The sequence below is a fragment of the Aspergillus fijiensis genome, assembly GCF_003184825.1.
Source record: "Aspergillus fijiensis CBS 313.89 unplaced genomic scaffold BO72scaffold_52, whole genome shotgun sequence".
NCBI classification, from domain to species: domain Eukaryota; kingdom Fungi; phylum Ascomycota; class Eurotiomycetes; order Eurotiales; family Aspergillaceae; genus Aspergillus; species Aspergillus fijiensis.
The window spans coordinates 64,312-88,315 of NW_024469028.1; the positions used below are offsets into that span (position 1 = coordinate 64,312).

General features: G+C 54.6%; 7 protein-coding genes across 7 annotated transcripts; 2 read left to right on the forward strand and 5 right to left on the reverse strand.

The window, feature by feature from the left end:
* Positions 1–312: 312 nt before the first annotated feature.
* Positions 313–2,486, reverse strand: BO72DRAFT_471084 (uncharacterized protein; the record flags this gene model as incomplete). Its single annotated transcript, XM_040947071.1, has 6 exons — positions 313–449; positions 519–952; positions 1,157–1,338; positions 1,403–1,660; positions 1,749–2,122; positions 2,339–2,486. The coding sequence occupies 6 exons, from the start codon at positions 2,484–2,486 to the stop codon at positions 313–315; spliced, it is 1,533 nt and encodes a 510-aa protein (XP_040798102.1).
* A 702-nt stretch (positions 2,487–3,188) lies between these two features.
* BO72DRAFT_450994 (IQ calmodulin-binding motif domain protein) lies at positions 3,189–6,849 on the reverse strand. Its single transcript, XM_040945386.1, has one exon. It carries the CDS (start codon positions 6,377–6,379, stop codon positions 3,416–3,418), a length of 2,964 nt encoding a protein of 987 aa, XP_040798103.1. The 5' UTR covers positions 6,380–6,849; the 3' UTR covers positions 3,189–3,415.
* Positions 6,850–7,034: 185 nt separating this feature from the next.
* BO72DRAFT_435860 (RING finger and CHY zinc finger domain-containing protein) lies at positions 7,035–10,189 on the reverse strand. Its single transcript, XM_040943300.1, has 3 exons — positions 8,568–10,189; positions 8,149–8,513; positions 7,035–8,099 (listed from the first exon to the last, which is right to left on the reverse strand). Exons 1-3 carry the CDS (start codon positions 9,789–9,791, stop codon positions 7,502–7,504), a joined length of 2,187 nt encoding a protein of 728 aa, XP_040798104.1. The 5' UTR covers positions 9,792–10,189; the 3' UTR covers positions 7,035–7,501.
* Positions 10,190–12,261: 2,072 nt separating this feature from the next.
* Positions 12,262–13,857, forward strand: BO72DRAFT_450999 (MFS general substrate transporter). The gene is made up of 3 exons (XM_040945387.1): positions 12,262–12,385; positions 12,443–12,902; positions 12,962–13,857. The coding sequence occupies exons 1-3, from the start codon at positions 12,288–12,290 to the stop codon at positions 13,682–13,684; spliced, it is 1,281 nt and encodes a 426-aa protein (XP_040798105.1). The 5' UTR covers positions 12,262–12,287; the 3' UTR covers positions 13,685–13,857.
* A 3,462-nt stretch (positions 13,858–17,319) lies between these two features.
* BO72DRAFT_451002 (putative glutamine-serine-proline rich protein) lies at positions 17,320–19,099 on the reverse strand. The gene has a single exon (XM_040945388.1). It carries the CDS (start codon positions 18,716–18,718, stop codon positions 17,552–17,554), a length of 1,167 nt encoding a protein of 388 aa, XP_040798106.1. The 5' UTR covers positions 18,719–19,099; the 3' UTR covers positions 17,320–17,551.
* Positions 19,100–19,292: 193 nt separating this feature from the next.
* BO72DRAFT_451003 (ureidoglycolate hydrolase) lies at positions 19,293–20,570 on the forward strand. The gene has a single exon (XM_040945389.1). It carries the CDS (start codon positions 19,732–19,734, stop codon positions 20,506–20,508), a length of 777 nt encoding a protein of 258 aa, XP_040798107.1. The 5' UTR covers positions 19,293–19,731; the 3' UTR covers positions 20,509–20,570.
* Positions 20,571–20,643: 73 nt separating this feature from the next.
* Positions 20,644–23,944, reverse strand: BO72DRAFT_435869 (mismatch repair ATPase MSH1). The gene is made up of 3 exons (XM_040943301.1): positions 23,533–23,944; positions 22,536–23,454; positions 20,644–22,479 (listed from the first exon to the last, which is right to left on the reverse strand). Exons 1-3 carry the CDS (start codon positions 23,890–23,892, stop codon positions 20,756–20,758), a joined length of 3,003 nt encoding a protein of 1,000 aa, XP_040798108.1. The 5' UTR covers positions 23,893–23,944; the 3' UTR covers positions 20,644–20,755.
* Between the last annotated feature and the right edge of the window lie 60 nt (positions 23,945–24,004).

A 24,004-nucleotide genomic window follows, 5' to 3' on the forward strand; every position in this document is an offset into this window, starting at 1 on the left:
TCGGCCAACTGCATCTACTTATACTGACAGAATTGTGGAAAAGTAACTAACTACACAACTTCTCTGAGGACTGGACATCAGGTAAGTCGGACGACTATTCAGGGTGCTCATGGTGTCACTTACCTGTGCAGTCTTCAATCAGACAACAAAGCCAATGATTGCTATCTGTGCCAAGCGCCAAAGGAAGCCAAGATGAGAAGGTCACAAGAGTGCGACTACGCAACCACATCAGATGAAATTACATCGAGGGGCACTGCTCGAGAGGCATTTCTCTATCCAAGTCAACCCAAAACAGAGAGCCAAGACCAAGTACTAGGCTATATAGCGGAAGAAATCTGCGTTCTCGACCAGCACAAAAGCGACGACTTCACTCAGATCCGAGGCGTCCAGGACCTGGACGTTGCGGCAGTCCTCGGAGAAGATCACATGGTACAGGTGGCCGCGGTATCCTAGCGGAGCTATGTCAGACTCAAAACTATTCTCTGCCTTCGGGCATGACGGAACAGGTCAGGTATTACCTGGGTGCTTCCTGCGTGGTCGGATCTGGGTGAAATTCAAAACAATGTAATCGTCCATCAGCTCGTCCCGGATCATCGCAAAGTACGGGCCGTCTTTCCCGAAGCGTCGCATGTGCTGTGTGATCCGGTCGCCGTCGCGCATCAGCTCCAATCCCCACTTCTTCTGCTCGACCAGGAAGTCGATCCTGCCGCTCTGGAGACCCGCCGTTTTTTTGATGAGATACTCCGGAGACATCGCGATCTGGTACTCGAGGAGGAGCGGGAAGAGACAGCGGTAGAATTCCTTCTGGTATTGATCTTTCAGCGTGCGCGCGGTTTTCGACAGCTGGTGCGGGTCGAAATGGCGAATGGCTTCGGTAGCCATCTCCAGTGGGGATCGATAGGCCAGTCCTTTGGCCGGTGCGTTGTCGCGGAACAAAAGGCACGGACAATACCTGGAGCCAATACTCTTAGTCAACCTATGGCGAAGTAATCATAGACACGGAGACTCGAACCATCAATGAATCTGGGTAGGAAACATATAGCGTGTCTCTCCCAGCACGATCTCCGCATGAAGTCATCCTTCCTTCCAGATCGCCTGCAGAGCCCGCTGTTGATCCGGGTTGTCGGCATAGCTCGACTCCAGAGTCCCATCGTACATGACGGCGTTCTTGAAGACACTCGAGTAAGCGGATGGCTGCACCACTCGTTGTTTGGGCAACCCCCGAGCAAATGAAAGGTGCTGAATGATGCCGAACAATCGTCGGCAGTCGCCAAAGAGTCCCTGGCTTACTGTCGTCCAGTCGAGTGGCTGGCGTTTCAAGGTCAGAGCATAGATCTCCTGTCACACATAGAACAATAAGGTTACCCCCCAAGAATTTCATGTCCCGCAAGGCCAGACTTACCGGTATCGATTCCAGGGCGTCGGCGAGGGACATCAGCAAGCCCGCGTGTCCCCCACTAACCAGGAACAAGCCATGCTTCAACTCCTTGGTCAAGATGTCCGCCCCGTTGGATATGACAATTGGCACATATCGATCCAGGATCTCGTGGGCCTCGGTCTCATCGAGCAGCAAGCCCACCGGCTGCCAGCGCGGGGCTGTCGCCTCGGTTTCCTCCGGCCGGAGCGAGATCTGCTGATGCGGTTCAAGGGCCATCGGCGTCTTCCCGGGGAGTTCTCGCATCGTCGTCGCCGCCCCCCCCCCCTCCCCCGGGCTCGGAGCTGGCCGAGCCATAGCACGTGAACAACACGATCTTGACGGCACTGCTGCCGGTGATGGACTTCAAGAGGTCCGTCCAGAGCTGCGTGTCCCAGTAGGTCTGCTGCGCCTCGTCCAACAGCAAGAAGCCGGGATGTGTGATGAGCCGATGGCCATGCGTCCCCAGCTGTTGTTGCAGATAGAGCGCCCAGCCGCCCGCGATCCGCACGTCGTCCCACTCCCAGCCGCACAGCAGATACACGGGGGTCTGCGGGTAGCGGGCGAGCACCTCGTTGGCCAGCACCCGCGTCATCGAGGTCTTGCCCGACGCCGGCGTCCCGTTGACGCGGATCAGATGGTAGCGGTCCAACCGGGCGATCAGCTCGTCGATGAACTGGGGTCGCATGATAATATGGGACTCGATGCCTGTGCAAAGGGGTCATCCATGTTCCCGTGACCTCGCCTTCGACCTCGACCTCAACATCCAGAGAGTAACCAAAACTCACCAAGCGGCTCAGTCACCAGTGCAGGTCGTCTGCTCGCAGGGCCTGAAGAACCGGGCGGATCTGGAGTGTGCGCACGTGTTCTTCGCGTTAGTATACACCTAGTAAGGCTCGCCCAGAGAGAACACCAAGAGCTAACAGTAACTATCATGATCGCTCAAGGGGTGAGAACATCTGTCACACGCCACGGCACTAGACAGCCCATTCAGCTTGGAGGTGCTCGAGCCCGAGGCACAGTGGCAATCTCGTACACCGCATGGCCCCATGGTGAGAAGTAGGGTTTTCATGGCGGCAGCAGTCACTAGACCAGAACAAGACGGGATCATCGGTGATTGCCGTGGTGTCTTCGCCATTTTGAAGGGGTGTATGGAATCGAAATCTCCGGCGTCTCGTCTAGTTCCGTTCGTTTGTTTGTATGCAAAACAGCGAGGTGTACTGTCCCAGAGCATGTACGAGTAGCGAGTCACCGCAAAGTCTCTCTCTCGCGCACGCATTGTCGGCAATTCACACCGGCGCGAGAGAGAGAACGCACCTTTCTTTCATGAAGTAACAAAGAGAAGCGGCGGTGGTCTGCTGTGTACATACAGTACCTATACCACTAATATTCCAGATTCATCGTTCTTTGTTTTGTCGTCCGCGGGAAGATAGGTACAGTTTAGCTACCCCATGTAGTAGTGGCACGCCTCCACAATCTTTGGTTTGCAAGATGCACAGCAGAAGTTCTATGCCTGCATCGGTCCAACCTCTCTCGATACAACAAATGCAGTGGTTAGGATCTCCCGTTTGTCTCATGGGGGCAACCCCGGGTTATCGATCCTTGCAAACGCCGGCAACCCACTTCTTTGGTTGTGGTTGACCAGTAGTCTCTTGTAACTTATACTAAATTCGTGTAGAATTGTTGAGGATTCTTACTTTATTGAATATCGTAAGAGGATTCGATGACGATCTTTCTTCCTTCTTCTATAAACAATATTCACTACCTTAGAGATGTTACAATTGACTAGCACTCCGTACGCATGGGATCGGATGATAGAATGACTCAAGTATATATGGATCATGACGATGAACCAACTCGCAAAGAAGGAATTAAGTAATCTCAGTCTGTTCCAAAGTCCTTTACCTAGACAAGTAGAAGTAGTATCCCTAATACACCTAATACGCCAAAGCCAAGTGAAGCCCACCAACCTGGACCCTGACAATGACAATCTTATATCATTCAAGCGTTGCCGTCGCCCAGAATGCGCTCGTACACCATCCCATGACACAGCCAATCCACCTCGCGCATCTTCTCCATCTCGTCCGTCAGCTGCCCCACCTCCGTGACGAACTCGGGCATGCCCGCTCCGGCCAGACTCTGGCTGGCCGTCGTCGTCGCACGCACGCGTTCGCTGGCGCTGGACGCGCTCAGCCGCGACAGGATATGGGCGCGCAGGCGCGAGAGGATCAGTCGGGCCACCGGGTCGGCAAAGCCGGAAGTCCCGTTGCCGCTGCCGCTTGTCGCCGTCGCAGAGCTGGCGGCATCCGACGTGTACGACGCCGCGGACGAGGTCGACTCGACCTGGATCTCCACGGATGGCTGGGTACCTTCCCCCTCCGTGTGGGCGGCGGCGCAGGCAGTAGCAACGGGCACCAGAACGCGGCGGATGGTTGCGGCCAGCTGCGCACTGGCGTTGGGTGGCATCGGGTGAGTGGATTCCAGGATGGATTGAACCCGGTCAGGCTGGATCTCATTGAAGTCCAGGGACAGGATCCGGTCCGCTTCCGCTTTCCATTGAGATCGCACGTCGCGCTTCAGCAGGTTCTTGGCTGTCAGGAGAATCGAAGCGGTGGCAACGATCCGGAACGCTCGGGCATGCAATCGCGCAAGTCGCTGCCGATCCAGCTCCAGGGTCTCCGGGATGAGCTCTTCGGAGACAGGCGCATTGCTCATCACCAGATCCACAATCCCCTGCGCATAGACCTTGGCACTTGGCGGTCGTGGCTCCCCGTGCACGTTCTCCGGGTCCCGCTTGCGCATCTCATCAGCAATGATCTTGCGGTGCGTCCGCCAAAAGCGCCGCGTCTTCCCCAAGCTCTGAGTGCCCTCTTGAAGACCCTTCTCGAATGTCCGCTGCTCATACCCGGGAGCCTCCTGGATCAGTTGTGGTGCTGCAACCTGAATCATGAAGTTGGTGTGGTCAAGGGAGAGGAGGTCGATGATGCCCATTAGTCGGGCAAGTCGGTCAATGGCGTCGCCCGACGTGTCCTCGGCAAATGCCTTGACGACCGGATCACGGTACGGAGCGCAAAGCTTGGGTAGAATAGTAGTCATGAAATTGAAGAAGCTGTCGTAGGAGAAGGCGCCGGCCCTGCACTGGCTTTCCACCAACTTGGGGTCCAGCACCTCGCTGATCAGCACATGCAGCGAATTCCCTGGCCGCAGTGAGCGAAGCAAACGGTCTTGGATCACCGTAGCCATGGCCACTGTCCAGTTTGTCTCCAGGCCAGCTTCAACGTCCTTACGCATCATGTCACACATGTGTTTCATGATACGCTTGCGTGGCTCGGTGTACTGTTTCTCGTCAATCCGGAACTCCTTGTTGATCAAGAGCTCGTGCACCAGAGCCCGATTTTCCGGCAGTGCCGTCAGCATCCGAGTAAACCGCTCGTGGGGCGAAACACGCTGCCGGTCTAGCTCATGCAAGACCCCACTGTCCACGGTGTTGAATGTCTCACTGATAGGTGAAGTAACACTCTCTGTGAGGGCTTCCGTTGAAGCGGTTGCGACCTCCGCCGATCGCGGGATGGCCTGCTTGGACGCGGTCCGCTTCTTCTCCCGCTTTGCCTTCTTCAGGGCATTCCGCACCATCTCCATGGCCTTATCAGCGCCTGCCAATCGCTTCAATCTAGCAAGGAGCAAGATCTGATTCTGCCGGATTCCTTGGCGATAATCCTCTGCGACGCCGCCAGCACGATCATTCTTGACTGTCTGCCAGATCAACTCCAGTTCGATAAACTGAGCCAACATGATCTCAATGAGGACGCTGGAATCGTGAGATTTCCAGGCGTGGAATGCGGAGAAAAAGACATTATAGGCCTCGCATAGAGCCTGCAGATCGGTGGCGATGGCCGCGGGAGAACAGCACCCTGAGGAGAGCAAGGGGGTCACCAACTCGAACGCGGCGAGGAGCTCCCGCGCTTTAGCAATCAGGTCTTGCTCCTGCTCTCCGTTGCTGCTCAGAACCTCAGTAGGGTGAGTCACAATCAAGTAACTGCTGAGAAACGTGCGCACCGCACCCCGTCCACCCATCGTGCCGCTTTCCATATCCTGCAGACCACACAGCCGAAGGACCCGGGCCGTTGTCTCCAACACCCGCTCGTTCGACAATAGGACACCGACCTCCTCGAAATCCTTCTCCCGAATACGATCGGTGGTCAGGTCGAGAGCCAGGAAACCACGCATGACCATCTTCGCATGGTAGGTCCTCCAGACCCGCTGGATGATCCGAGCGGCGGCATCCCGGGTGACTGCCTGTGCGGTGGCCGCCTTGGGCATCTTCTCGTCGCCAGCTGAGGGCAGACTGCTCGTGCGGTGGCGCCGCTGGGTCTGCTGGTAGAGCGCCCGGCGCTTCTCCGCCTCTGCGAACTTCTCCGCGATCTCCAAGCGGAGTCGAGCGTGTTCGGCGGCTTTGCGCTCCCGGTTGTCTTCCGCCTTCTTCTTCGCGCGACGGACTTCCTCCTCGCACCTGGCTGTGATCTCCGCCAAGAGTCGCTCCCGGGCCTGCTGGGCAGCCAGGGCTCGCTCCTCCCGCTGCAGGTTCCGGGTGGCCGCTTTCGCCAAGGCAGCCCGGAGCCTGACTTTCTCCGCGTGCAACGCGCGGTCCGCGAGTCGAGCCTTGCGACTCTCGAGAATGGAGGTCCGTCGGAGGTGATGTGCTACGTGTTCGGTCGAGGACGCGCCATGGGCGGGCCCGTTCAGGGAGGAGATCGAGCTGCGGCGGGAGGAGGCGGCGGAGGAGCGGCGAACGACACTCGGCTTGCGAGCAAAGCGAGCGGCGAGGTGGGTGGGCAGGTTCGAAGGTAATGTTGGCTCATCAGACATCATCTCCACATCTGCTTCTGTCGGAGGTTCGGATTCGACGGAGGGAGGGGGGGCCGCATCGGAGAGTTGGACGTCGATGTCGGAGTTGCGACGGATCATATTCTGCGGTTGATTCCACGGGAAGCGGGGGGTTAACCGAGATATCGAGATATGAGAGGGCGCTGACGAGACGGGATCGGGTAGATACGCAGGTTCCGTGGATGACCCCTGTATTGTAGTAGAGAAGGAGAGTTGGGAATTCGTTCAGGTCGGATCAGGCTGCAGTTCGGAGCATGCCTGAGAAGAGATCCGTGCTCTGTTTCAGAAGAGGAGAGTTTGGTTGGAGTGTCGAACTAGTAGGGAGTGAAAGTGTAAGTGTAAGTGTAAGCGTTTGTCAGAGTGAAGGAACAGTAGTTAGTTGGGACAAAGGGCAACAATGTCGAGGAGGACAGGCAGAAGCTAAGCAAGTCGACCAGTCACGAACTCAGCCCCGAAAGTATGTATGATGATACGAGAGATAAGGCAGGGGAAAAGAAAGCATGGCTTTCCAGGGCGTCCATCATGGGATCGACCAGGGGAGGGAGTGTATTTCACCTTTCGTCGTCATCAGGCCGGAAGAAGAATGAAGCCCGTCGAAGCCGCCGCATCCAGCCACGCTGACTAATCCCGATTTGCAATGCAGCTGCAGCACAGCATAATGGCAGCTGCAGGAAGCAGCTAGCAGTTGATAACGGGTTATACCAGTATATGTAATTAAAACATAAGAGACAGAGAGAGTAGCAGAATTAGTAGTAGTTGAAATCGATAAACAAATCTAGACTATGCCTCCGCCTCATGCATGCGAGATGTGTGTTTCAATGCATCGCAAGTACCAACAACATTTTAACACCACCCACCGATCTCCAATAACAGACAAATCCTCGTCCCGGCAACTCAGACGCCGAATATAGATGCAAAATGTATCATCCGTAAGAAACAGAAACAAGCGAAGCTGCGGTCGAAGTCATGCATCACTAGACGCCCACCATGTCCGTAGCAAGATATCATACAAGTCACTTAGTTGGTCCAGCCAACTTTCGTCTTCGCCAATGTAGTTGGTCGTCACTTTTCGATTATGCTAAAGAGGTCAGCGGCTTGTCGGTCAAAGTCAGAAAGTATCCGCATCGGTAGCTAGGCAAGCCTATTTCACGCCGCTGCAGGAGTGGGAGGGTAGCATGCGACAAGCAGCACCGACTGGTGACCTCAGCGGTGGCCAAAAATATCAATACCCTCGTCATCGTCTTCTTCCTCATCGCTGCCGTCCTCTGAGCCGCTGTTCCCTGAGGCACCATCACCCTCGTCTTCTTCGACATCGGCATCGGATGCGCCGTCGACGGACTCGGCTTCCTGCCCAAGGAAACCATAGCTGTACTTGAACTTGGTACCCCACAAGCGAAGTTCACCGCCATCTTCATTCCTTCCTCCGCCACCGCCGACGCCACCAAATGTGAGGCCGCTGAAGAAGGAAGTCGACTGCGACCGCTCCGAATCACGGTCAGGCGGAATGCCAAAGTAGTTTCTGATGACGGGCGACACAGCACGATCACGAGTCAAGCTGTAGGAGGCGAATTGCCGACTCGGATCGGCAGACATGGGGACAGAAAGCCGAGAGTCGGGCCCGGGAACCGAGCTAGTGTCAATTCGCAGCGACTCGAACGTAGGCAGACCGCTCTCATCAGCGCCATGGGAGGAAGACCTGGCCCGCGGTGTCGATATTCCTTCGCTATCACTCTCCAGGGCAGAGGGGTCTGAAGCGTTGCCTCGAACCAGACGAATCTGTGCGGTATTGTACGACTCACACCTGTATCTCATTAGATTTTGAATAGGAATAGAGAAGCATCAAGACTCACAAATCACATCTCAATCCCAGCCAATGATATCTCACGACAGACTTCGCACTGCAGTCGTTGCAATAGACCAGAGCTTTGGTGTCCTTAAATTCCGCCGGCATAGGCTGGCTTTCAATGGTGCGGTCCAGATTCCGGAATGTAGACTCCATGTTGGTGATGGTTTTGCTGCAGATCGGGCAGCGGTACGAGGTCTTGGAATACTCGGAAAGACACCGTTGGTGAATGCTGTGGCCACAACGCATGAATACTACAGTCTCCGGGGAAGTAAACATATAGTCTCCGCAAATGGGGCAATCGCATTGCGTAGATCGCTCAATGCATCGGTGGGTGTTCTCGATAGATATAGGAAGGCAAACGCTACACGTCTGAGATTTGGTTAGCTTCCAGCATTGCTCAGCTGGGCTTATAGGTCCGCTCACCTTGCAGTGGAAGAAGTCTTTCCCCAGACCTTTTCCAATGCGGCAGATGCCACAATCACCGCAGTGATATATACTCTTGTTGGCGTCGTTGTCCCAAAGCTTACAGATATCACAATAATACTGCGCCCCTTGTTCGCCGCACTTCCTGCAGGATTGTGCTGCAGGCTGGGCTTCCCCACACAGCATGCAGAGCATGTGCTCTGTTTTCGGCCGGTCCATACGGTGCTCCTCAACCTCGTCATGGCAGAAGCGGCATGTGTACCATTTGTTGCAGTCAAAACACTGCGCCTTGACGTTTGTCTTATAATGTGGACAGCCAAGAAAGACTTCCTCGACCTCTTCGAGGTCCAGATCGTCAACCTCACAGGCAGGTGATTCTAGTTCTGGTTTCGGTGCATATGTCGGCACCAAATCTTCTGCCGTCAAATTATAAGAGATCTCGCCCTTGGCCGGAGTGGAAGACGAAGGTAACAACGACCGCTCCAGGGATATGATGCTCCATCGGCGAGCAGATTCGTCCTGCTTCGGACTCTGTGGAGTGAGAGGCGTCGGACTCCTAGGAGTACTCTGGTCGGCAGAGTCAACCCGGTGGAGATTGTATTTCTCGGTCATCAGTGCGTGGATCATGCGTGCCTGGTCTGTGTTGCTATAACCCACATCTCGAATCGCATGGATTCGTCTCCGTAAAGCACCCATTCCGTCGTCCTCTGGAAGTGCCGAAGGACCGGACTCGTCCGTCCCAACCATGTTACTCAATGCCTGCTCCGGGGTGTGCGAATGTGGACTTGAGGATTGGAAGACATCTTGCCTAGTTGGAGCTGAGACGGTCTGCTGTGGGCTGGTCAGGGTATTTGTGCGCGTCATCCGGGGAGATGTATTCTGTGATACGCCGGCATGACCTGCGTTGATTGTCCATCCAGCGGGAAACCGGTGTTCTGGTCCACGAGAAACTCGACTCGACGAACTGCTCGAAGGTGGAGTGGATGTAACAGGGCGGCCATCTTCAGACCCCGCATCTCCGGCATTTGACAGATCTACCGGGTTCGCTGAATCGATCATGACCGCACTGTGAGGAAATTCGGTGCCATTACTGGCCACGGACGAGCAATGATCTTTTTCAGCTGCGAGGGAGTCGGAGGATGGTGGTGGAGTGGTCTGTTGTGAGAGGCGACGGGCCTGCCGAACGACGGGTTCAATCAACAAAGAGGAGAGGAGCCCGCTCATGGAGTAGATCAAACAGCATCAGAAGCAGGCAAAAGCATAGGAAAGATAAGAGATTGAATAATTGGAGAAGGGAGCTACACCAGAAAAGGCTTGGGAGGCCTAGGATAAGGTAGGCAAGATAAAAGCAGCAAGGAATACGGAGTAACTCGAGACCGAAAATGGATGGGAGAGGGAGGGTCGGAGGGAGGAAGTGATTCGATCTCGGATGGTAACCGCTTCGTCAGCCGCTATGACGTTGAGGCCTGGGGGTCGGTGGTCCTTGTCTTGACAGGGTTGGTGGTGTTGAATAAGAACTGCACGCGTTCGCGGTTGCGCTGATGTATGCGTGAAGTGATATGTCGAACACTCTATGCAAAACTGACCCTCGTGTTTTTGCCAGGTCTTGAGTTGTATTTGCTGAGTTGGGGATTTGGTGGACTGAGCCCGCGAGAGGCGATCGGCCACTGCTCTGCGCAAAAGTGAGAGCTTGCTGGATTTGGCTTAGCTCGGGCCCATTTTCATTGTTGCTTCCCATATCGGGACTAGCGTAATTCGTGCCCGTCGGCAGTTTATCAAGCATGTGATAATGCTCCCGGGCCATCACTTAGGTAGCGTCCACGGTATAACACTACGAAGCAAGTTACAACACTTTCTACTCACTAGTTCTACTGTACTCACAATTGTCAATGTCCTATCATAGGTTTTCGGCATTCGGTCTAGTGAATCTGACTTTGTTGAACAACAGCACACTCGACAATATGATACACTAACCTTCACTCCGCTTTTCTCCAACACTTAACGCTGTTCCGACTAACCCCATATCGAGATCTCATACTATGGTAGCTTACTGCTTGGCGAACCATTGAACCGCCTTCAAAATAGCGACCCAATGGATGCGTGCACTCACACTGATACTTGCTAAGCATTAAATCCCTGTTGGATACACCCTAAAGTCATAACAAGCATGCTGATCTTGTAGGAAGCGAGCATATCCATTATAGTATATTTCACTCAACCATTTACCAGTGGTTTTCATTCTTATGAGACAAGTCTAGACTGGGCTAAATCACTCTTCAAGAATCGGCTTCAGAAGCGGGATGTGGTAAGCTGTCTTCGAGAGAAGCTGCATTACATGTCACGATCGACCTACTCTATCCAGGGATATACCTAGCAGCGCCTTGGAGCAGGTTCCGCGGCGTCCCAAGGAGGAAGTCACCCATGATGTCAGAAGCTGCTGGGTCATACAGCCTGACTATAATAGGGTCGGTCTGCGTAGGCCCTATATCGATTCACTACTCGTTTTGGTATGTGGCAGCTTCCTGAAATCAGTCGATTGCTAGTGCCAATAAGCGATGCTTGCATGAGAGGTATATATAGTTTGCGTGCCGCGCCCTGTGGACCCGTGCTGTTCTCCAATAAGGCGAGCAAGAGGTCATGGCTCACGTTCGATACCACAGAGCTGAGAAAATAGCATTCAAAATATACGGTGGTGCACACATATGACCAAGCAAAAGCAAAGGTCAATCCCAAATTCGCTGCAAAGTATGTGCGTGGTGAACGCTTCTGGTTCCGAGACGGTAATCTTCATATCAAGATTTCCGCCAGAATAGCCGGATCGTCGCGTTCGAAATATTTATGATAAGGTGATGTAGTTTCATGTGAAGCGATAAGCTCGTCAATAATAGACAACCCTTCTTCTGAAAGGATCCATTGCAGATACATCATGAGTCAAGTCTGATGTGATATCAATCATGGATGGTACATGCAGTTACTCCGTAAGATCTCGGGATGTCTTCCGAGCCAAGAATGGGAAGAAAGACAAACAGAACAAACCGCTTTGACTCAACCCAGATTTCTCTCCAATCCCTTCCTGTCGTTTGAACTGTTTCTCCTCTAGCATCAAGATAGAGGCCTGTGCTCAGTACTTGCTCATAGTCCTTCATTATGGGTGGCGTAGCTCAGCAGAGTTCCGTCCCGATCGAGATGGAAGCGACTTTGTCTCCGTCTCAACCTGCGACTGCAAAGACGCACGGCTCGGGCGTTTCGGACAATAACGAACATTTATTGAGCCATGGCCCAGAACCAGGCACTTCGCAGTTGCAGATTCAAAGGCTCGAATCGGGTCAGGATGCCCCGGTAGCTCGCAGCAACTGGAAGATCTTTGCGACCATGATTGCTCTTTCGGTATGTTACCGCAGCCAAAGCATGCTCGTTCCAGCCAAAGTTTTCGGTAGAGAGCCCAACTGATAAGCCCTTACTGATACGCGCATGTTCAAGCTTGCTCTTTTCATCTCAGCCCTAGACCAGACCATTGTGGCTACGGCCACCCCCACCATCTCGTCAGAATTGCACTCCGCATCGGGCTATGTCTGGATCGGAGGTGCATATCTCCTGGCCAATGCGGCTAGTTCTAATATCTGGGCCAATCTCTCCGATATCTGGGGACGGAAGCCCGTTCTGCTCACTGCCGTTGCCTTGTTCTTTGGCGCATCGATCATCTGCGCTACTGCGGTTGACATGCCTATGTTGATCGCGGGTCGTGGCTTACAAGGCATAGCTGGTGGTGGACTCATTCAGTTGATTACCATCACTATCTCTGACTTGTTTAGTGTTCGGTATGAGACCGATGCATACCCGCACCCTAGAAGTGATGAATGCTGACCTCCGAACAGACTTCGCAGCCTCTTCATGGGGCTCATCGAGTTCATTTGGGCTATTGCGGGGGCCATGGGCCCTCTTGTCGGTGGTGCTTTCACCCAGTCCGTCTCCTGGCGATGGATTTTCTGGATCAACCTCCCAGTCTGTGGAACGGCTTTTGTGCTACTTTTCTTCTTCTTGAACATTCACAACCCTAGGACGCCAGTGCTGGCCGGCATCAAGGCAGTCGATTGGTGGGGTAGCTTCTCCATGCTTGCCCTCATCATCTTGCTGCTGTTGGGGCTGGATTTCGGAGGAGCCACGTTCCCCTGGGGCTCGCCGAAAGTGATTTGTCTGATCGTATTTGGCGCCTTGATGTCGGTCGCCTTTATTTATAGTGAGAAGCGCTTGGCTAAGTATCCGCTCATGCCACTGGGTGTCTTCCACAACAGATCCAACGTTGCCTGCTTTCTGGTCGCATTCACCCACGGCTTTGTGAGTCTGAGCTGGATCCTCTTACCCTGTGGGCCACTTACTAACATCCAGGTGATCAGGCTTTCCTCGGATCGGAGTACTATCTTCCGACCTATTTCCAGTCAGCAAAAGAAGCAACTCCCTTCCACTCTGGACTTATGATTCTTCCATTCGTGCTCACCGAAGCCGCTCTAAGTCTGTTTGCTGGTTTGTTTATCCATGGCACTGGCCGATACCTGGAGATCGTCTGGGCGGGAACCACCCTCGTTGTTCTCGGTGTCGGGCTATTCATCAATCTCGACACCACCTCGTCGCTGGGTAAGATTATTGGGTACCAGATTGTAACCGGCATGGGATGCGGCTTGCTCTTCTTCCCGCCCCTTCTTGCTCTACAAAGCAACGTTTCGCAACGGGACACTGCAAGCGCGACCGCAACATTTGGATTCATCCGCAACGTGGCGATGGCCATGTCGGTGGTTCTGGGTGGCGTCGTGTTCCAGAACAGTATGGAAATGCGGCAGGGAGATCTCCGCGCCGCAGGCTTGTCGTCGTCATATCTGGATGAGTTCTCGGGGTCGGAAGCTGCGTCCAATGTGGTGATCATCTCTTCTGTTCAGGATGCGGAACAACGCCATGCGGTAACCAACGCCTATGCCTGGAGTCTTCGTAACATCTGGATTCTGTATGCGTGTGTGGCGGCTGTTGGTTTTATTGCCAGCATGTTCATCACCCGGCAGCATCTTAGTAAGGAGCATGTGGAGACCAAGACTGGACTGAAGGAGAAGGAATCGACCAGCTCATAGTGGGCATTGTGAATGTCGCCGAAGATGTCGGTACAGAAAGGTTTGCTTTTGGCTACCGAATCAGTACATAGCTTGCATTGTTACATTTGTGTATGGGTGTCGTGATTGAGCATCAGCCCAATGGCCCTTTCAAGTCCCAGCTGTCATAAAGAATCAATAGAACTCAATCGACAGAACCATTTTCGTTCAGAATTCAAGGCTTCAGAGTTGGAAAGAATGGGCCATCGGAGGTCTGAAAGTGATTGTGGCACGTCTCATTCTGGTAGGAACGAAAGGCGTTTGGGTGCTAACGCGACCCCGAGAAAGCCGATGACAGGAGCGAATCGACGATATGGTTGTGAAATGTATTCAAGGCTTAGCGCCGGTCACTTCTTAAGACACTCCCGCAACGCCACGCAGCGACAGAAACGCAACTCGCGGAAGCCGGCATGACAGCCCAGAACTGAAACCGCCCTCGTGGAACGCTTGCTGCTCATTGGGGTTGGTTGCATGACAATGTCGCATCCGCTAGGATCGCAGAGACAACTCCTGGAATGATTATCCAGGTGTCGGAGTGATGGGCTAAGTCTTGAGCAGGCAGGGCACCCCTAAAGCTTGGGGGCTGATATGCCTGGACAACATCCGATGATGGCAGTTCGGCATCCAAGTCGCATTCCTACTGGTCACTTCGTATAGCTCGGTACGACTAAAGAGATCCAGAGCCTCTGGTCCAAGGATGAACGATCAAGAGACAAATATGTTTCACCTCGGATGCTAACTGCGAGGGCGAATATGAAACCATGGTCAGCGCGCGTCACTCCCAACTAACAATATAACTAATCATGATTACTCAACGGTTGGGAACCATCATATTGCCAAGCCTGTTGGTCAATTGCTGGTTAGAAGTAATCACAAGGATTGGACTGTTGCATCTCTCACTCAGTGGAGTATCTTCGTGCCGCTTGTGCCATGTTTTCGAGACGTTGCCAGGATTGGGCCATTTCATTGCCCGTGTTGCTGGAGGCATTCAATAAATATGGTGGACTCTGCTGGTGGGACGTAGAGACCAAGGACCCATGACTTCTGCTGCCATTGTGTCACAGCCACTGGCTAGTTTGGCTCTTAGCGAACAAGAACAGTAGAGACTCAAACAGAGACCTGTTAGCTTACTCATGACAGTTTATTAATCAGATCTTAGCTTTGCGGCAGGAACAATGAGCGGACGAACCGGAATCCCCGGCGAGAATACCGTGAGAATTTTGGCGGCAGTGCAATGGTCCTGAAGCAAATGAGTTGGTGGGTCAAGTTGGGGGCGAAGGAGGAAAGTCGATGTTGGCTGCGAGTCAGGAAGTAAGCAAACGTCGGTCGTGGGGGCGGTGGGCACTGGGCAGAGCTTCATTTCTCCTCCATCTCACTTTTCCTTTACTGGTAATGAGCTTTCCCTTCGAGATTCAGCCCCCAATCACTACTTGCACTATTTCCATACCTACCAGATGGCGATAATCTAGCTGAGGGGCCACGATGTCTCTACAGCATCTCAAAGTCCGTTGCGTTGTTGAACTGTCTGAAACCGTGGGCAAGAAAGGGCCTTAAAAATGAATGCATCGACCAAGATGAGGGATAAAAGGGTTGCAAGAGACCCAGGTCCGGTCAAACCCAGATAGCCTCATCTTACAGCAAGATCTGAACTATGCTCAGGAAAACCTTCTTGCTGGCCCTTTGGGCTAGTGGTGTTGTTACCGGAGCCCTGGCGGCCGATTCAAATGCCAACTCAGTCGAGTCTTATGACTCTATTGCGACAGTGGCAGATATTGTGGAATACCCTGATCCTCACAAGAATTTCGCCAGGCATGGCTTGGCCTATGTCCTGCAGCGGAGGAAGCACAAGTCTAGCAGCAGCAGCAGCGGTAGTACTATATGGGGGCACAGCGGTGGTAAAGACACTACTACAAAGGCAGAGCAGAAGAAGACGACTACCACCAAGAAAGAGGAGCCGACAACCACGAAGTCGACGACGACCACCCATGCGACCACCACTACAACTACGACTACAACAACCGAGGAGAAGCATACGACCACCTCCAGCTCGAAGACAACTGCTTCCTCCACCACGACATCCACCACGAGCACCACCACTAGCACAACCACTTCGCATGCTTCTACCATAACTTCGACTTCATCTATTACCACTATTCCGTCCACCACTAGCAAGACCACAACTTCCATATCCACTAAGTCTCCTGAGGCCGAGCATTCAGCCACTGCAATTAGTTCAGAGTCAACATCGTCATCCACTACGACCTCTAGAACGTCCACCCTTGCAATCCAGCACTCGTCGTCGACTTCCACCAAAGAAACAAGTTCTAAGTCTGTTACAAAATCCACCGAAGTGGAGCATGGATCTACGAGCAAGGTTGATACGGCCACCAAGTCTGTCACAAGCACGACAGAGCTGAGCCATGCTTCTTCGACCAGGGCCGAGATAAACTCCAAGTCTGTCACAAGCACTGCAGAGCTACACCATCCCTCTTCGACTAAGGTCGAGATAACCTCCAAGTCTGTCACAAGCACTGCAGAGCTGAATCATGCCTCTTCGACCAGAGTCGAGACAGCCTCCAAGTCTATTACAACCCCAGTGGAAGCGGGGCACACTCCTACAACCGGTAAAGAGACTGCGTCTAGATCCGTGACACGCTCTGTCGAGGCAGGCCATGCATCTTCCACTGCGGCAGTGCACACGTCTGCTACCGGGCTTATCAATACCTCGCATCATGCTCAGCACTCGGTCACGGCAACCAGCACACATGCTATCCATACACCCGGCGCAGATCACTCGGCTAGTGCAAGTGTTCATGTTGGTAGCAGCACTATCGGAGAGCCCAGCGCTGCGCCGTCGACCGTGCCGGATTCTGAAGATGGTGATGGTGATGATGACGGCTCCTCAGACGATGGCTCCTCAGACGACGGCTCCTCGGATGACGGCTCTTCTGACGATGGTTCTTCAGACGATGGATCCTCAGATGAAGGCTCCTCAGATGACGGCTCATCTGACGACGACGGGTCCTCTGATGATGGTTCTTCAGATGATGGTTCCTCAGATGACGGCTCCTCAGACGATGGTTCTTCAGACGATGGCTCCTCCTCCGATGGGTCCCCAGACCCTAACAACAGCCAAAGCCCACCCACCTCCTCCCCCCTGATATACGGCAGCTCGACCTCGGCCGCAATCCCCTCCTCGACACCCGCCGCCTCCAGCTCCCGCCCCGCCTGGGCCTATCCATCCTCGACCTTCAGCATCATGGCTTCCTCGACACCACAGATCACGCCGGGCGTGACACCGGTTGTTTAAAGGCCTGATCACACACCACACACCAATACAGATCCCAAGACTATGGTATAGTCTGTCCATCACTCGTTCTGAATTTTCTTATTCTGCACTTGTATAAACATTTTTCGATCACATTAACCATACTGTCCTTGACCAACTTACCTTTCTTTCCTGTGCCATACCTCCTTTCGATTCTTTCGTTCGTTTTTTCTGATTTTGAATGTATTCATTTTAGTCGTTGATAAGAGGGATGGGTTGGTTAGCTGAGCTAAATTGTGACCGAGGTTCGGCGTGTATGCCTACCTATTAGATAGTTATGTTTTTCTTACCCTGACGGTTTTGATTGGTTGTAATGCTTCGATTAGAAGAACTGCTCATTTAAAGTAGACCCTGCCGCATTGTTTGATATCGTAAGATCTACGTTGTACTCTGTAGGACTACGATAATTGATAGCCACAAAGTCCAGTGTCAGAAAGCTGATGCATTAAAACCCATTATCCATGAAAACCCGCTCCCGTGGCAGGCCATCCTCCAAAGAAATACTCTCTCTTCATCACCATCTAATCCAAGAACACCAACCGCCCATTCTGATTTGAGATCCTCTCATCCAAGCGGATCCAGCTCCTCTTCCACCCGCCATTGCCATCGCCCAGATCCGCCACCAGGACGCGGCCCCCATCCTCGAGGTGGACGTTGCTCGCCGAGGCGGCGAAATTGCCGTGGCGGGCCCACTTGAACTCGCCCCAGGAGTTGGTGAGGACGTCGTTGAGCGGGATGACCGAGCGGTGCTGGCGGCCGTCGACGTCGCCGCAGTAGGCCACGAGCTCGTGGTACCCCTCGAGCCGGATCTCGCGGGAGGAGCCGGAGAAGTTCCCGCGGAAGGTTCTTCCGGGATGATGCTTACGTTCGTCATCGGAGGAGGAGGAGGACGACGACGAGGACGACGAGCAGGAGTGCCGGCGGTGGTGACGGTCGGCGCGGCGCTGCATCTTGCGCTCTTCCTTCTCGCGGCGCTTCTGCTCCTTGAGGGCCTCCTTCTGCCGGCGGAGGGCTTCCTTTTCTTCCTCCTCTTTCTTCTTGCGGTGGTTCTTGATGGCGTCTTCCGCGACGGAGCCCGTCAGCGCGCCGCCGATCGCGCCCAGGAACCCATGGTTCACCTTGTGGCCTGCGAAGGCGCCGGCTGCGCCGCCGGTCACGGCCCCTAGGAAGCCGCGGTCTTGGTCGTCGGTGGCGCCCGGCGGGAGGTTGGGGTTGGTGCTGTAGGGTGGGGGTTGTTGGGGGCCTGGTTGCTGTTGCTGCTGCTGCTGGTAGGGGGAATATGGGCGGTCATTGTAGGGTGCTCCTCCTCCTTCTTGTGGAGGGTATGGGGGGTAGCCAGAAGGGGTGGGGGAGGGTCCTCCGTGCTGAGGGTACGGGGGCTGCGGCTGCTGTCCGTACGGCTGGTGGGGGTAGCCTTCGCCGCCTAGGGAGGGGGAAGGAGAAGGTCCGTTCCATGACCCCTGCGCCATCCGGGGGTCTGGTGGGGAGGCATAGTAGTTCTGATTGGGGTTGGGGTTGGGGTTGGAGTTTGGACGATAGTAGTTCTCGGAGGGGGGATAGGGACTGTAGGCGCTGGTGCGAGGCGTGTCCGGTCCAGGCGTCGATGAGTTCCAGGGTCCAGGAGTGTGGGATTCCTCCCGACGAGGAGGGTTTTGAGAAGACCCGCCGAAGTATTCTTGTGCTGACATCGGGGTTGGCTGGTGACTTTGTGAGCTGAAATGTCTTTGTGGGAGTTTTGTTTCTGGAAGTGAAGACCAGAGAAAAATGGAAGTAAAAGGAGGACAGTGAAGTGGGGAAGAGAAAAGAAAGAGCGAGAGTAAGAGCGAAGAGCTGGGCTAGCTATATAAGCGCTTGCTTGTAGAGGAAGCGAAGCAGCGTTGCTTCACTGCCCAGTGCCTGCCCCCCAGTCGTGGCTGTGCTGGGCAATAATCGCCCACATTAGTTTTGGTACCTAAACTTCAATCCTCAATTTGTCTGGTTCCTGCCTGTTCCAGGCAAGCATAAGGCTGACGCGACTCAGACACTGCCACATCCTGGCGGGGGAGATTCTGTGGCTGAGACACCCAAAGTGGGGATTGTCCATTTGCAATTTCCTGGGCCAAGGATTGATCCAGGGGATCAGGTCAAGTCGGGCATAATGAGTAAGTCATGCACATGCACAAGCGGATAGTCTCGGACAGCGGATGGCAGACAAAATTAAATGCTGGCGATGTTAGGTCATGACTCTTAACGCCATTTAGTTACGTCACTATAGCGATATACATGAACTACAAGCTACACCACCGAGCAACGAGCAACACTCTCATGGATATAAACTGAATCCACAATAACTAACCAGTCAGTACCTTAGTTAACCACCTGCACGAATGGCCAATTACCCAATCGACGCTACAGAATCGGCCTCTTCCGCCGGTTGCAGATAACGGCGAGTGCCGATAACTTATCAGCTAACGTTAGTCGCCTGGTCTGGACCAGATATAGTGGACTGGACTGGAGAGGAGAGACCGAGCTCTCGACCGAGAACTCCATTCCCCCAGACTTTCCCTCTTTACTATAAATCACCCCCAGACCCTTCTCTCCTCACCTCACCTCACCTAACTCCCTCAAACCTCATCCCACCAAACCAAACAACCTCCTCCAATTGCCAATTGCCATCGCCAATTGACCACCGGCAGGCACTATCAGCATCAGCATCAGCATCATGTCCCCACCAACCCTGACCTCACCAACCCCAACCCTGACCCTGACCCCGGAACCGCTCACCCCGTCCGCCTTCCACCCCTACGGCACAGCCATCACCTCACCACTGCCCCGCACCGTGGCCTCCCCACCACCAGCCTCCGCCCTGACCGCGCTGCACCCGACCCCCGTGCTCGCCAACCAAAACACCGCCCTGAAGTACAGTCCCATCTCCCCACTGGACGACCACTACGGCAGCAACTGCCCCAGCGGCCGCGCCTCGTCCGCGCGCATGACCATGTTCTCCTGCTTCCCGCGCACCCTGCGCCCGCGCCCCTCGACCGGGGCCGGGACATCCGCCGTCTTCGACATCCGCATCCTCGAACGCCACCCCTACACCACTCAGACCTTCTCCCCGCTCGACCTCTCCAGCCAGCCGGCCACCGGGCCCGGCCCGGCCCAGACCCCCGAGCCGGAGCCCTACTATCTGGTCGTCGTGGCGCCCTCGCTCAAGGGCTCGACCGCCCAGGCCACCACCAGCTCCGGGGAGGTGGTGACCGTCGCCGACCCGCCGGATCTGAGCCGCGTCAAGGCGTTCGTCGCGCGCGGCGGGCAGGCGGTCACCTACGGCGCGGGCACGTGGCATGCGCCCATGGCGGTGGTCGGGAACCGGCGCGTGGACTTCTTGGTCGTGCAGTTTATGAATGGCGTGGCGGAGGAGGATGTGCAGGAGGTGGTGTTTGGGGAGGGGGTCGTGGTTGAGGTGGAGTCGGGACTGGGCGTGAAGGCTAGGCTTTGAGGGGTGGGAGTGCTGGTTTACGGCGGTCGGACTGAAGGTTTGGGGGTGATTGGGACGTGGGGTATATTGTATATTGGAGGGGGAAAAGTAGTGTACATAGATTATGTGGTAGATATCGAGATGGGGTGGTAGGGGGAAAGGGGCTGTGGGTAGGTGGGGGGGAATATAATGTACTGTACATATTTGCTAAGTTGTGCGCTGTGCTGAATGGGGAGAGGGATTGGATGCTTGCCGCGATGGGTGTGTTTTATGCTGGGGCTGATGTCGGGCTGCACTGGTCGGGATTAGTGGCTAGTCCTTGTTGACGCACACGTCGCGCCAATTCAATGGTCTCCGAGGGCAGTCCAGCTAGCTGGGCGACTTTCAGTGCGTGCGATTCACGGTTCACGCCCTTGCGCAACCGGTGCACAAATGAGAACCCGCCGCTGACCGTCTCCTTGACATCGGTGCAATACCGGCCCAGCGACTCGAAGTCCTGGGTCATGTCTGCCAGCGCGTGGAAGTGGGTTGCGAAGAGCGTACGGCAGCGGTTGTGATAGTGCAGGTGGTGCAGACACGCAAAGCTCACGGCTGTCCCGTCCTCCGGGGTCGTGCCCCGGCCTACCTCATCCATGATGACGAAGGAGCGCGGAGTCGCCTGCTTCAAGATGGCCGCCGTCTCCAGCATCTCCACCATGAAAGTCGACTGATCGCGGAACAAGTCGTCGGCCGCGCCAATGCGGCTGAAGATCTTGTCGACAATGCCCATCTCCGCGTAGTCGGCCGGAACCAAGGACCCCACTTGCGCCAGGATCGTGACCAGGGCGTTCTGTCGGAGAAAGGTGCTCTTGCCGGCCATGTTGGGCCCGGTGACCAGCCAGATGCGGTCCGGGTCGCCCAGGAAGCAATCGTTGCTGACGAACCGCCGGCCCTGCTCCTCCAGACCCAGCTTGACCGTGGGATGTCGACCGCCTACAATCTTGTGGCATGTGCCCTCGACGAGGATCGGACGGACCAGCCTCTGTTCGTGGGCCAGGGTGGCAAAGGAGCATGCCACGTCCAGCTCGTCCATCACGGCTGCGTTACGGCGGATCTTCACAAGATTGAGGATGACCTCGCGGCGCAGCGTCTCGAAGATCGCCTGTTCTTCCTGCCGAATCTGGAGCTTGACTTGGTCCATCTGGCCGCCCAGCTCGGTCCACGCCGGCAGGTAGAAGGACCGGGTAGACTTGGTCATTGAGACATTCCGTGTCACCCCCAATTCTTCTAATGACTCTTGGGAGATCTTAGCAGCTTTGACGTGACAGATGTGGCCTAGACCCGGTGTCCATTTGAGGGAGAGGGCTGTCGACCCCACAGCGTCGCGAAGGCGCTGGGTGAGTTCCGCTTTCTCGTTGTGCAGTCGGTCCAATTCCTCGTGGAGGTCATGGAGAGCCAGGCTGGCATCGCGCCGCATGATCCAGGTCTCGAGGGCCGACGCTTCATCGGTTGCCCCGCTGCCACCTCGTTCGCCGCTCTTCGTCCTGACCTTCTTCGGCAGTGTCTCTATTTCGCCCGGTAGGGCTTCACTGAAGGCTACCTCCTGTGCGAGCATTGCTGCTTCAGCAGCCGTGTCATCCTCGATGCGTTGTTTCTGTAGCAATCCCTCTTCATCAATCGCTGCCAAGATCTTCTCAGCCAGGATGATAGGGCCGTTCATATACAGGCGATCCGTCATGGATTTGAGGCTCCGAGCTGCTGGCGTATCCTTGCATTTGCGCTTTTTGCTCATCAACACCCGCCTGATCTCCTTCGAAGCTTCAATGGCTCGAGATAGACATATCAGGTCATCTGCATCTCCTCGCCCCAGAGTGAATTTCTGAACCAGCCGCTGCGCGTCATAGCTCCGCTTCAGGTAATCGATGACATTGCGGTGTAATTCTGCGTCGTCGATGAATGTACACACAAGGTCCAATCGTTCGTTAATCACCGTCATAGACGTCGAAGGTGATGCTGCGATGTGAATTAGTATAAGAATGATGACTAGGCATAAGTGACTATGGGCGTACTTAGGCGATCACGTAGCAACCGGGCACCGCTTTTGGTCGAAGTCCTGCTCACCGCATGAAGCAGACTTCCTTTACCAAAGCCATCCCGGGCTGTCTCTAGTATTTCCAAGCCCCTCAGGCTGTTCCGGTCAATGCTCATGGATTCGTCCAGATCTCGACGCCGCGGAGGCTGAAGCTTCATATTCAACCCTTGTAGCTGCACCCGGATGTATTCAAGAAGGCTGAAGCCAGCAGCTACTTCCTCCGAGGTGAAGGACGCCGCGGCTTTGGCAGATATGGGTGCTTCAAGCACAGGTCCCCACTTCGTCATGGGCTCGATCTTCGAGGGGAATGGGAAAAATGTCATCAACCGGTGGTCGTGCCCGGTCAGCAGCTGCAGCTCTTGCCTGACCCCGTCTCCTAGTGCTTGATCCACCAGGATCTCACGAGCGCCGATCCGGGCAATAGCCGACGGCAGCATCTGCGCCGTGCTGACCTGAGTGAAAAAGTCGCCGGTGGAGAGATCCAGCCAGGACAAGCCTACATTCTGAGACGTGGATGGCAGAACGTGTTGCTTCGTAGCCCCATCGTCCTGCTCTACCTGCTCTTTCACCGAGCTGCCATCTATATAGATTGCCAGCAGGAAGTTATTCTCGGAAGGATCCATGAACTTCTCATCAATCAAGGTACCAGGTGTGATGATCCTCGCGACCTTTCGATCGAATTGGAGCCCCCCGGTGCGAAGCTTGCCCTCGGCATCGTTGGCGAACTCCTCACTAATGGCCACATACTTGCTTAAGTCCTGAACAAGTATCTTGAGGAACCGGTCCAGTTGGAAGGAAGGGAAGCCAGCCATGTATACGGGCCCAGCGCTTGTCCTTCTTATAGCCAGTTTAAGGTTCAGCAAGGGAGCCAACTCTTCGGCTTGTTCGAAATACAGCTATACTCAAGTCAGCAACTATACGCACAAACGAAAGCTTGAGATTTCGAAACTATGAGTTAGGTCATGTCTTCATACCTCGTAGAATCCGCCAACACGGGTCAGCACCACACAATTCCTAAACCTTTGCATGTTGTTCCGATGCCCCTGCAAAACGACAGGGTATTGAGGGCCATCATTGGCGCCATCATCATAAGGTTCCAATTTCAACGCCCCTTGAGGCAAGTCTTTCAGTTTCACAACAGATTCAAATTTGGCAGTTCTATGCGGGACTCTGGAGGTAGGGGTCGCCCTAGGAATGCATAGATTCGGCCTCCGGGCATGATGACAGATGGTGCGGTGGACATGACAGCGGTAAGGAGGACAGCCAGTCCGACCAACACTGGAATGGAGTTGCGCGTTGATCAGGTGGGAGATCGATACTCCATGAAAGCGCATCGTCTCAACCCCGTTCGTGCCGACTTCTTGTCTGTCTTCGCGTGCCGAGAAGAATTCCTTGTATACGCGTTGAAGCTTGACCGAATCGGATAAGAAAGCGGCGGCAGAAACC

What these genes read in the sequence shown, in the direction of transcription:
- BO72DRAFT_450994 (XM_040945386.1), bottom strand. Translation starts at nt 6,379, where the DNA reads ATGATCCGTCGCAACTCCGACATCGACGTCCAACTCTCCGATGCGGCC.
- BO72DRAFT_435860 (XM_040943300.1), bottom strand. Translation starts at nt 9,791, where the DNA reads ATGAGCGGGCTCCTCTCCTCTTTGTTGATTGAACCCGTCGTTCGGCAG. An exon ending in AAGACTTCTTCCACTGCAAG is followed by an intron (nt 8,514 to 8,567) that starts GTGAGCGGACCT and finishes ACCAAATCTCAG; the next exon opens with ACGTGTAGCGTTTGCCTTCC. An exon ending in CTGGGATTGAGATGTGATTT is followed by an intron (nt 8,100 to 8,148) that starts GTGAGTCTTGAT and finishes AATGAGATACAG; the next exon opens with GTGTGAGTCGTACAATACCG.
- BO72DRAFT_450999 (XM_040945387.1), top strand. Translation starts at nt 12,288, where the DNA reads ATGCCTATGTTGATCGCGGGTCGTGGCTTACAAGGCATAGCTGGTGGT. An exon ending in TCTGACTTGTTTAGTGTTCG is followed by an intron (nt 12,386 to 12,442) that starts GTATGAGACCGA and finishes ACCTCCGAACAG; the next exon opens with ACTTCGCAGCCTCTTCATGG. An exon ending in TCGCATTCACCCACGGCTTT is followed by an intron (nt 12,903 to 12,961) that starts GTGAGTCTGAGC and finishes CCAGGTGATCAG; the next exon opens with GCTTTCCTCGGATCGGAGTA.
- BO72DRAFT_451002 (XM_040945388.1), bottom strand. Translation starts at nt 18,718, where the DNA reads ATGTCAGCACAAGAATACTTCGGCGGGTCTTCTCAAAACCCTCCTCGT.
- BO72DRAFT_451003 (XM_040945389.1), top strand. Translation starts at nt 19,732, where the DNA reads ATGTCCCCACCAACCCTGACCTCACCAACCCCAACCCTGACCCTGACC.
- BO72DRAFT_435869 (XM_040943301.1), bottom strand. Translation starts at nt 23,892, where the DNA reads ATGCGCTTTCATGGAGTATCGATCTCCCACCTGATCAACGCGCAACTC. An exon ending in GTGTTGGCGGATTCTACGAG is followed by an intron (nt 23,455 to 23,532) that starts GTATGAAGACAT and finishes ACTTGAGTATAG; the next exon opens with CTGTATTTCGAACAAGCCGA. An exon ending in GTTGCTACGTGATCGCCTAA is followed by an intron (nt 22,480 to 22,535) that starts GTACGCCCATAG and finishes TTCACATCGCAG; the next exon opens with CATCACCTTCGACGTCTATG.